The 10867-nt window shown below is 47.4% G+C and overlaps 1 protein-coding gene and 1 long non-coding RNA gene across 3 annotated transcripts in view; one reads left to right on the top strand and one right to left on the bottom strand.

Moving 5' to 3' along the window:
- Positions 1-4065: 4065 nt before the first annotated feature.
- Positions 4066-7337, bottom strand: LOC135813763 (uncharacterized). 2 transcript variants are annotated; one of them, XR_010553128.1, is made up of 3 exons: positions 6916-7337; positions 6450-6731; positions 4066-5036 (listed from the first exon to the last, which is right to left on the bottom strand). It is a non-coding gene; the product is annotated as an uncharacterized LOC135813763 (long non-coding RNA). The 2 variants fall into 2 exon arrangements; XR_010553127.1 differs by lacking the exon at positions 6916-7337 and having other exon boundaries at positions 6450-6907.
- Positions 7338-7761: 424 nt separating this feature from the next.
- LOC135813765 (protein argonaute-2-like) overlaps positions 7762-10867 on the top strand; it is a gene marked incomplete in the record, with an annotated part of 44203 nt that continues 41097 nt past the window's right edge. The window contains 3 exon segments of the mRNA XM_065326769.1: positions 7762-7930; positions 8058-8332; positions 10643-10696. Of these exon segments, the coding sequence (XP_065182841.1) occupies positions 7918-7930; positions 8058-8332; positions 10643-10696 (342 nt within the window).

Below are 10867 nucleotides of genomic sequence, written 5' to 3'. Positions count from 1 at the left end.
CGTATCGACCCCGGAGGTTTTCGAGCCGACAGCTGAGAATCTCTGCTACCTTGTAGGTGTTTCGATTGTGGAATTCGGTTGAGATTTGACTGAGTTATGACTCGTTGATGCCACCGTTTGTATACATTTGGGACCAAAAAAAAGTTTCAGAATTTGGGAAAAAGTGGCCCGGTCGGGCGACCGGAAACAAGGTCAAATTTTGTTTTGGCCTTATAGTTGAAGCATCGATAATTTATGTTGTATCGAGGGTAGCCCCGGTAAGTACGAAGGAGTGCCTACTTCACCTCTACTGCTCTAGCTGCAAGTCCTGCTATAACTTATAAGATAAGTCTCGTTATCGACGCCGGCACGCGTCCGAGTGCAGTAATACATTTATCGCACCCCTGCCACCACACAGTCTGTCACCACACACTTGTGTGTGGAACACTTCTTTCGAGCAGCTGCTGTATACACGGGAGATCATGGAAGTAGCGGGACAGCTTGCTCATGTCGTCGTCGTTGATGGGGTGTTTGTGCTCCACCGCTTTGACTTCTCCCCGCTTTCTTTGGCTTCAGGAGGAAAGCCTTCAATGCAATGTTTGCGTCCTTGAACGCTGGGTCACTGTGGACGTTCATGAGCCGCTTCTACTCGACTAGATTGCGATGTATTGCGGAACGGAAACTGAGCAAGCTTGAAGCCTTGATGTAGAGTAGAACTTCACTCCAGCTTTCTTCGGACGGAATTCGACGTACCGGTATGCATGTCGCAGAATGTAAGCTAGGTCGCTTGCCGTAACCGTACTCAGGTCACAGCGACGTCCTGTGTCTTTACAATACTCGTCGAATAAGCGGAGCCATTTGTCAGTTGCCTGCTCTGTGTTTTTGTTTTTCTGCTCAGAAACGAGGCTGTCGATGGCGGCGTCGGACAGTTTCTCAAATCGGCTGTCGACAGTCTTGTCCAATACATGTACTTGGGCGTCTGCTGTCTCGACTCTCACGGAGCTTGTGAAGTATTAGTTGACTTTGCGGACGCAAGCCGGGTCCACATTCGCTTCCGCGACAGCGTCCTCGACCAATTATTATTATTTTGGTGTGCTGCAGCAAGTCAGCAGCGACTGCTTGGCGGAGCGACTCGCAATATTCCCCAGTACACCGCCAGCCAATGACCAGATGACAATGTGGATGCACTGCAGTGCGATATTGCACCCCGGCGAGTGAGGGTGCAAATAACCTATCTGCACGCTCACTTCGAAGTGAGCGTGCAAATAACCTATATTTGCACGCTCGCTTCGAAGTGAGCGTGCAAATAACCTATATTTGCACGCTCACTTCGAAGTGAGCGTGCAAATATAGGTTATTTGCACGCTCACTCGCCGGGGTGCAATATCGCACTGCAGTGCATCCACATTGGCTGGCGGTGTACTGGGGAATATTGCACGCTCAGTAAGGCCGCTGATTGGCTCAAACCATGGAGACACTCACGTGGGGTGCGATAACTGCACTTACGGCTTCGCCGTTCGTGCAGATATCGGCCGGGCCCGGTATTGCACTGGTCCTTGTGCAGTAATACATACTTATAAGATAACTTTTCAGTCGAGTCGATGGCCCAGAGATTATCTACTAACGAGGGAGGACCTGTACTAAAGCAGTAAGGCCATCATTTTTTATAGCTATGTTTCGCGTCGTCCGCACGCATACGTTTTGATTTTTTTTGGAAAAAAATAAAAAAATCGAACATGCACAGTGAATGTACGATCGTGCGAGTCATAAGTGTGGACTGGTTGCATATGGCGAAGCTGGGATTCAGAAATGGCCTCTACTAGGCTCTAGGCCAGCATTGGTAAATCGTTTGTTCGGCATCTGGGAGCAATATTCTATGAGCTTACACCAGACCGCATTGATCGCCTCAAGCTGAGAGGATGCGTCGTTCCGGAGCTCTTTGCACCGCTGCTGAAGTCTGAGCACAATAATCCAGCGAAGCATAGGCACCAACAGTTGCCTCCTCCGTCCAAAGTGAATATTTACTCATGCTGATAACCAAGATGTTGTGCTTCGATGTACGATTTTTCTTTCGAATGTACACCATGCACGAGCTTTTGTGCTATGTACAGTGCATACACCTCTGATGAGCCTTTTTTATTATTTTGCAATTTTTTAATTTTTTCCACCTCTCGCATATGATTCTGGAAGTTGACCTGACGCGAAACATAGATATAAAAAATGATGGCCTAAGGGTTGGTTCACATAAGCAAAATCGGCGCCGCAAGACATCGGCGGTGAGCCAGCTCCCGATCCGTTGCGCATACGGTTCGAGTACCAAATCTACTACAAAGTAGTACAGAATGTGCCCAAATGCTACGACAGGTTTGCCAATTGAAGCTTGAATTCTTTGTTTCTTCAGTAGTTCAAGGTCTTTCGGTGATGGCCACTCGGTTCTACTTTTACTGGAGATCATGAAAATACTTCTACGCATTTTATTGCAGTCTAGTAAGCGATTGTGTCGAAATTATGCTTGCAAACGTTGGTGAAGTCACAAGAACTTGCCAATGTATCCATCATATTTTCTATTTGTTTCAATTGTATTTTGTCTCAGAAGTTGCACAATGGTCAAGCAGATCATCCGAGAAGGACGGGCTGGTATGCTGACTTATTTGCCACCTTGAAGCGACTACAAGAATGGCGAACGGACCTCCTCTCTAGCTTCAATTTAGGAAAATTTAGGACAAGTGTTGGTTTGATATTTTGACAAAGTCTGGCTCCCGGCAGCCGGCGATCACCGGCGCGAACGGTTCACAAACCACTTTTGGTCAAAATTGTACGGGATCGGCGCCGGGGCAGATCGCAAGAGTTGGGCACTGTCCAACTTTGCCGGCGGTCCCTTGCGATATTTTACCGTATGATTTTGTTACGACTGCACTGGTTCACACAATCGCAATGCGCCGGGAGAGGTTGCAAGAAGCCCACCGCCGGTGACTCCCGGCGCGTACCGGCGATATGTGAACCAACCCTAAGCTGTTGACCTTGCACTTGTGTTTATTTTGCCCGTACAAGAGGCTTGGAACCAGGGAGTCGTATAGACCCGGGAGGCGACACGCGCATCACTTGTGCACAACCATGATCGACTCAACGATTCAAAATATTACGACCTGCTCGGTGTGGGACAAGTCCGTACATAGGTCATAGCGCCCGGGAAATCCGTACATAGCGTCGTCTTCGTCCTTTCGCTGAACAATTGTGGTCAGACTTTCGATCTCCATTGCCGAAATACAGCCATCTGTGGCCATCGCTGAGGAGTTCACTAATAAAGGGTCTTGTTCACTGGCTTACTCACTGGCTTTGCACTGCCACTCGAACTCTGAGGCACTTTGACCACCTAACATGAGGTAATCCTTTCTTTACAAATTGCCTCAATATTTTCTCACCTTTAGGGCAATGAAGTAATTTTTTTCCTCGTGACTAACTTCGACCGACCAAGTTGCCCTGTCCCAGTGATCTACAATACTTATATTGCACATTTGTGAAATATTGGACCTATCCAGATAAACGAAATGACTTATATTCGAAATTACATTTTCCAAAGTTTTCCTTCACAAATAGTCCCAATTTGTTCTCACCTTTAGGGCAATGAAGTAATTTTTTTCCTCGTGACTAACTTCGACAGACCAAGTTGCCCTGTCCCAGTGATCTACAATACTTATATTGCATATTTGTGAAATATTGGACCTATCCAGATAAACGAAATGACTTTTATTCGAAATTACATTTTCCAAAGTTTTCCTTCACAAATAGTCCCAATTTCTTCTCACCTTTAGGGCAATGGAGTGAATTTTTCTCAGGACTAACATCGGCTAACAAAGTGGCGCTGTCCCAGTGATCTACAATACTTATAATCATTGCACATGTGAAATATTGGGAGTCACAGAGTGAGGAAATGGCCTAAATTGAAACTTGAACTGTTCTGCCAAGTTTTATGCAGTGAACGCAGGGCTGAGAGCCCGCAAGAGCCATCCCGGATGATCTTGTGCGCCACCAACCGAACCTTCGGTGAATGTTCACAAGGTTAGAAGCTCGCACAGATAACACACATTGGATGCTAATAGTAATACAATGCACTCAGGAATGTGTGCAAATACGACAGAATTAATTCCAAATAAAGTCAACAATAGCTGCCTCAACACAGTGCTATCAACCTTCCGTATTTTCCATATTTGTACGGAAAATCACTACTTCGTCCACGCTATGGATTTTGAGAAAAATGTACGGAAAATTGAACGGGATTGATCAGTATGTATAAGCATTGCAAGTGCAAGCTGAGCGATGAAAAGAAGAGAACCGAGTGGAAAGAAAACGCTGCAGTGGAGAGTCCTTAGAAAAGACTTAAAAAATATCAATAATATCGCTGCACGAGATCATCCTTATAAGTTATAACGTCAGCTGATCGTACTGTGGTTGATTCATACGGCGGTAAATACACACCTGCCTACACACGCTCTCTAAACTGAAAAGTTATTCTGGCACAGAGCTCTCCTTCCCGCCACCACCACCATCATCAGTTCGCGTCTGGCGCCTAGTCGATGCAGGGTGAGTGGTGTCCGACATAGCAGGCTGGTACATCAGGTAGCGTATGGCGCATAGCAGATGACACAGCAACAACATAGCTTGATTGCGACGTACCTTTCGTCCCGGCTGGACTCATCAGGCAATCTTCTTCTTAGATGTCTTCACAAGGAGCTTGACTCAGGAGAATGAAGTTGAAGACTCCACTGCAACTGCACTTATGGTTGGTTCATATGGTGGTAAATATACACCTGGCAATATGGGGGTAAATACACGCCTGCCCAGACACGCTCTCTAAACTGCAAAGTTATCCTGGCACAGAGCTCTCCTTCTCACCACCACCACCACCACCATCAGTTCGCGCCTGGCGCCTAGTCGATGCATGGTTAGCGGTATCCGACATAGCAGGCTGGCACATCAGGTAACGCATGGCACATAGAAGATGGCAACGACATAGCTTGATTGCGACGTACATTTCGTTCTCTCGGTTGTGCTGTAGCCTGAAAAAGGAAATAAGACAATGCATCCACATGACACAGACAAGTAATTACTGTTACAAATAATGCATACTGCTTGATATCAGAGAAAGAAAGTCAGTGGTCACACAAGTTTTTGGTCGTCCCTGAAACGAAGATCGTTCCAGGGGGGGGGGGGGGGGGGGAGCGAGCTAAAATCTCAGTCGACTGACGCTATGCATACACATGTACATGCATGCGATTTTCGTCGTCCATTCATTTCGGAGGGTGGAGAGGAGGTCCGAGTACGAAATGAATGTTTTTTTCAGGGATGACTAATCACTTTTGCGATGACCCCTTATTGCATCAATTTATCGTCTGAACTGCGCAATTGAGTCCCACTTTATTATGTTGGGTCCAGATTTCAAGACTCGTGAAGTTCGAGGCGAAAAGCAGGCCGATGAAGGGACGCCAGTAATTCAGTCTAGTCCGGTGTCATGGAGAGGGGCCGATGAACCGGCAACAAGAGAATTCAATACGCATGCTACTCTTCAGTTCATTGCTGGGGAAGACTACTCAAGGCCACGTCACTCCGGCAATTTAATGTACAAATCAGCAGCAACACTTGCAAACGTATTCCTACCAGCTGACCAGCAAGTTACCAGCCATCAGCTCTTCAAATAATTTCAACTTAACAAAGAGAGGAGATGGACAGATCGGAAAGTATCGTGGCAAGCTCAGGGCAACACACGTCCGGCCCTATGTAACAACAGTGGAAAGTGCGTGCCATGGTATATTTTCGAAGGCATAACAAGAACCAGCTAATGTGGACTGGGCGTCCATTTGCATCGTCCGATCAGCTGCTACAAGTGCCGTGAGCCAATGGCAAACACGTTTGACAGAGACTACTACCTCTACTGAATGCAACTTTGGCATGGCAGAGATCTACAAGCACGTTATCTTATCTATCAATAGAGTTGTATCCTCGTATGACTATGTGAAGTGTGAGGTCGTACTGTACTGCAGACGCGTCTACGACCTGGTTGGAAATGTACGCAACAGTTCCCACCCTCTTGACCAGAGATCGCACACACCCTAGGGTTTTGATGGGTTTTTACGACTCCCAGCTCTTGACTTTTGTTGGGTGTACGAGACGCACGCACAGTTTTCTTAGGGTGAGTACTTTTCATGTAGTACTGAATGCGGCAAGCAGGACTCGCCCATCCGCCCCTCCCCAAATGGATCTACTCGAATGGTTCCGGAGGTAGGGATGCTCTGGCGGGATTTTACGACATACACAAGCGCGCACACACGCACACAATATACACATGCACGCACACACATACACACGAACGCACGCTATGTCGCACGTCTTGGGCATGGCTTCGTGAATACAAATAATAATTTAATGTTATAATTTATAGGATCCAAATGTTAGAGCAGTTTTACAAAACCTACCGTTCAATACCGGATCATCTTGTGACAGCTTCCTTGCAACACCCATGACTTGACCCCACTTCGTCTTGACGTCGGGAAATCGTTCACACCGGAGTTGGGACACGACTCATTGAAATCCAGGCCTATCTGCAGCTGGGAGCAGGACAGAGCTGATGGACGTCAGCAGCGGCTGTAGAACAACCATAAACGAGTCTTCTTTCTCCGCAGTCAGGCGGGACAGCAGCTTTGCAACGCAAGCTTCTTGCCTTCTGTGGGTCTTTAGCGGCTGGGATTCGGAACGCTCTGTAGAAACCATTGAACAAGTACTGCACTCTATCAACCCACAAGTATTTCTTCCAATTCATGATTATTCGCAACTTTTTATGCAGTACGTGCACCAGATCAGAAGCCGCTAAGTAGCAAGGTTGAAAGTTTCAAGACAAATTGAAAAATATAATAACATAGAAAATTAGAATTCAAACCATACCTGTGGCCCAAGCCAATCATGACAGACTGAGCGTTCACGCGAAGAGAACGTAGATCTACGTCAGCTGAGGTTTCCTTAGGATCAGGAGGTGATTCTTGACCCGGATCTGGATCGCGATCAGCAGCACTCTCTGCCTCAATCACGATCATCAAATGCAACTAATTACTTGGAAAAGTAGTTCATTCTTCTTCTTCTTTTCGAGCTACGATTTCCCACGATCCTATCGATCCTGCACGAGTCCGTTCCTCAGGCCAAGGAGTGCACTCCCAAAGTCCCATGGCATAAGTACGCGGAGTAGTTGGTTTATAACTCAGGGCACGCACCGGGGATATCTGAGGGAAAAGTGGGAGAAAGTGCCGCGAGTCAATCATAGTCGGCCCGGAAGGCCTCGTGTCGCCTCCCGGGTCTATACGACTCCCTGCTTGGAACCAAAAAAAACGTGGCCCTTCATCCACTTTACGTGTATCACCCACGTAGAACTACGCGTTTCGTTACGTGGGAACTAAACCAGTTACCTCCTCTAGGTAGCGTAAGGTACGCGGTACCCTGCAATAGGTAGCGTATGGTACGCGGTACCCTGCAATAGTGCAGGCTACAACTATTACTTACAAGTAGGCGCTAGGCGCCTATGCCTGATCAAAAAAAAGAAAAGAAGAAAAAATGCTGACATGTCACTGCATGCATGTATGATGTAATGCATCAATCATGCACATACATGCATGACGAATCGTACTCGTAGTGAAACTTTCGGGGGATTTCCCAGTCAGTTCGAAACTTCAAGTCACACGACAAGTGTGAAAGACTTTCGAAGCTGGCTGAAAAAGCCGCCACTGCTTCTACTTGTATATCCTGCAAGGCCTTATTATTTGCATTTCCAGCCGATGTGAAGTAGTTGAGTTGTGTCTTGTGCGAGAGGGAGAGAGATAGGCATGGGGAGGATTGTCTTGTGTTGAGAGAAGACGACCAGTCCAGCTGACCTCTGTTGTAGACTCTCAGGCTGACATGGCATCGCGTGGTAAGTGCATTCGGTTACTCAACTCCGGCTGTCTAGTCTCAGCTGCTATGCGGCTGTATTCACTGTATTCAGGCCTCAGCTGTTCTGATAATCTACCCGCGCTGGTTCTGCTCTGCTTTGTTTCTAGGTCTTCGTCCAGCTAAGCGTCCCGCTGAACCTGCTAGAGGTGGAAAACCCATTTCTCTATCAGCCAATCACTTCGCTGTGGAGTCTTTGCCCAGCGATGATATTCATCACTATGATGTCAACATTTTACCTGAGCGCGTATCGAAGGCTGCCTACAGCGATATTGTTCAAGCGTTGATTGCCAGCAATGACCCACGTCTTGGTGGCATGAGGCCGGTATTTGATGGCAAAGCTAACATGTATTCCCGTCGTCGGTTTCCTTTTGAGAAAGAAAGGGTAAGAGAAAGGTCCAATTCATACTCGTGCTCGTACGCCCAACGCTTGTCCGTGGGAGTTGTATTTGTACGGGGTTGTACGGGATAGTCTTGACTTCTATATTTTTAGGCTGTGTTTACATGAGAAATTTCAACCCGGGTCGAGTTCAGCCCGGGTCGAGTTCAGCCCGGGTCGAGTTCAGCCCGGGTTGAAAGTCTGTACGATAGACAAAAGAGGTGAGCGTTTACATGAAGACAGTTGACCCGGGTCAAATACTGATATGCCGCCAAAAGTCCACTTCTACAGTCCTGTATGGTCACGTGAATCCGTTCGCACGAAATTTGCATCTGCAGTGCTGTTCAAACCTGGCGCGAGATACGCACAGAAGTACGTTGGTACGATTTTCTTGACCCGGGTTGATTTCAACCCTCCCCTTGGGGGGGGGGGGGGGGGTTGAAATCAACCCGGGGCGAAATTTCAACCCGGGTCAAGCGCAATGCGTCGTGTAAACGCGCCATTCACTTTGTGCACATGGCAGGTTGAAATCTGACCCGGGTCGAACTCAACCCGGGTTGAAACGCTTCATGTAAACACAGCCTTAGCCGTTGAGGTTTAACCCTTTGGAGTCCATGGTTCGATTTCAAAAGGAGGGTTGAAATCAACCCGGGGCGAAATTTCAACCCGGGTCAAGCGCAATGCGTCTTGTAAACGCGCCATTCACTTTGTGCACATGGCGGGTTGAAATCTGACCCGGGTCGAACTCAACCCGGGTTGAAACGCTTCATGTAAACACAGCCTTAGCCGGTGAGGTTTAATCAGGGAGTATTAAAGGCAGAATATGTTGTCGCAAGTGAAATCCGACACTTGGCATAAGGGACAGCGCGACACAGCTTTCGGCCGCTGCCGCGTACATACACGGATACAGTCTTACAACTAGCATTGTTTCAGCATGCATCCCGGCATTAAACTGCCCACAGTGCAGTCCACCACATCCAGTGCTGCGCTGTGTTCCATGCAGGGTGTACCATGTGTACCCCGCTGTGCACTGTAGCTGGGCAGAGTCGGGTCCACGATCATAACCGCGTACTGTGCACTAGCACTATACTTTCGGCAAGCTTGCAAGGCCGGCATGCACTACCTCACATGAAAAACTCATGCACGAGAAACAATCAAGAACACAGCACAAGTTGTGTTTCTCCAAGAGGAGACTAATATTTAATCAATACTTGATGTGTCCACCATCTTTGTGGATCACCTCCTCCGCTCGCCTTGCCATCGAGTTCGCAAACGGAGCAACATTGGCGGATTCCAGGGCATCCCATTCGGCATTCGGTGCTGCGCGCAATGTCCGTCATGACAGCTTCAGCAAACGTTTCTTGGTTCCAGGTTGGTGCAAAAGCCAAATTCCCCACGGTGCCAAAGATGCTGATGGCTCCCAGGGCATGCACTTTGGCTTGCCACCGCGGGGGAACCACTTGCAAATTCGCCCGTCTGGCCCGACAGCAAAGCAGGCCTCATCCGCAAAGACAATCCGCGCAAAATCGTCGTCGCGGTGCAACATTGACCACGTCGGGCGTATCTCCTTCACTGCCTCTGTCAAGGCTGATTTTCTGTAGGGCCTGCCGTACTTGTAGCCGATACGATTTTAAGAGAGAGGCGAACAGTTCTACTGCTGGTTAGCTCACCACTGGGTCTGTGTAGATCCAGGGCGTTGGCAATCTTTTCGCTGCTGCCATGCCTGCAGGTGAACAACGGGAACAGGATGAAGAATTGGAATGGAATCGTCTTTCTGACAGAACTACAGTAGCGCTTGTCACACATTTTGGTTGGAAACAATAGCCGCTGACACAGTAAATGAACCATAATTTTGCCGTGTGCACATCGTTATTCATTGATGTTTTGTGAATCCCAGAAGCAAATGCAAAAAAAAATGCTGTTTTCCAATCGTGTAATAACTAATCGTGATTTGCCCGAGTAACAATGACAATAACAATGACAATTGTGGTTTGCGATGAACTGCACGAAATCCATGCCAACAGGTGCATACCTGCCAAGTACTGAGAGTGCTTTTTCTGGATCACCATGGCAAAATCGCGGGATTTGCCTTGGTTTTTCGGAATATGTCGTATTTTTACCCAAAAAATCCTTTTTCAACTTTTGATGGCACCAACATTTCGATAATAGATGATTGATGGTGATCATCGGATCACACTCTCTGCTAATGGCATTAACTGGTGGCCATCTTCTTCTCTGCTAATGGCATTGACTGGTGGCCATCTTCTTCTCTGCTTGACTGACGGCTTGATTGTTTACTCCGTTTGTTGTGTTCAGACAACGTTTGAGGTTTCCTTCAGTAGCGGCGGTGCTAGTCCAAGAACATATCAGGTAAGACATTAGAACTACAGTCAGACATGCTCGTTTAACCGCACACATCCGTTTTCCACAACAAATATCCGGATAGGCGAGGGAACTGGATAATCGAACACACATATTGTATGTATGCATGGCGCATATTAAAAAAATTCACGGTTTCATGACATATAATTATGCTGTAAA

Source organism: Sycon ciliatum, chromosome 4 (assembly GCF_964019385.1).
Source record: "Sycon ciliatum chromosome 4, ocSycCili1.1, whole genome shotgun sequence".
Taxonomy (NCBI): Eukaryota; Metazoa; Porifera; class Calcarea; order Leucosolenida; family Sycettidae; genus Sycon; species Sycon ciliatum.
Note: the sequence above shows the minus strand (reverse complement) of the source record. Positions and strands in the feature narration are given on the sequence as shown.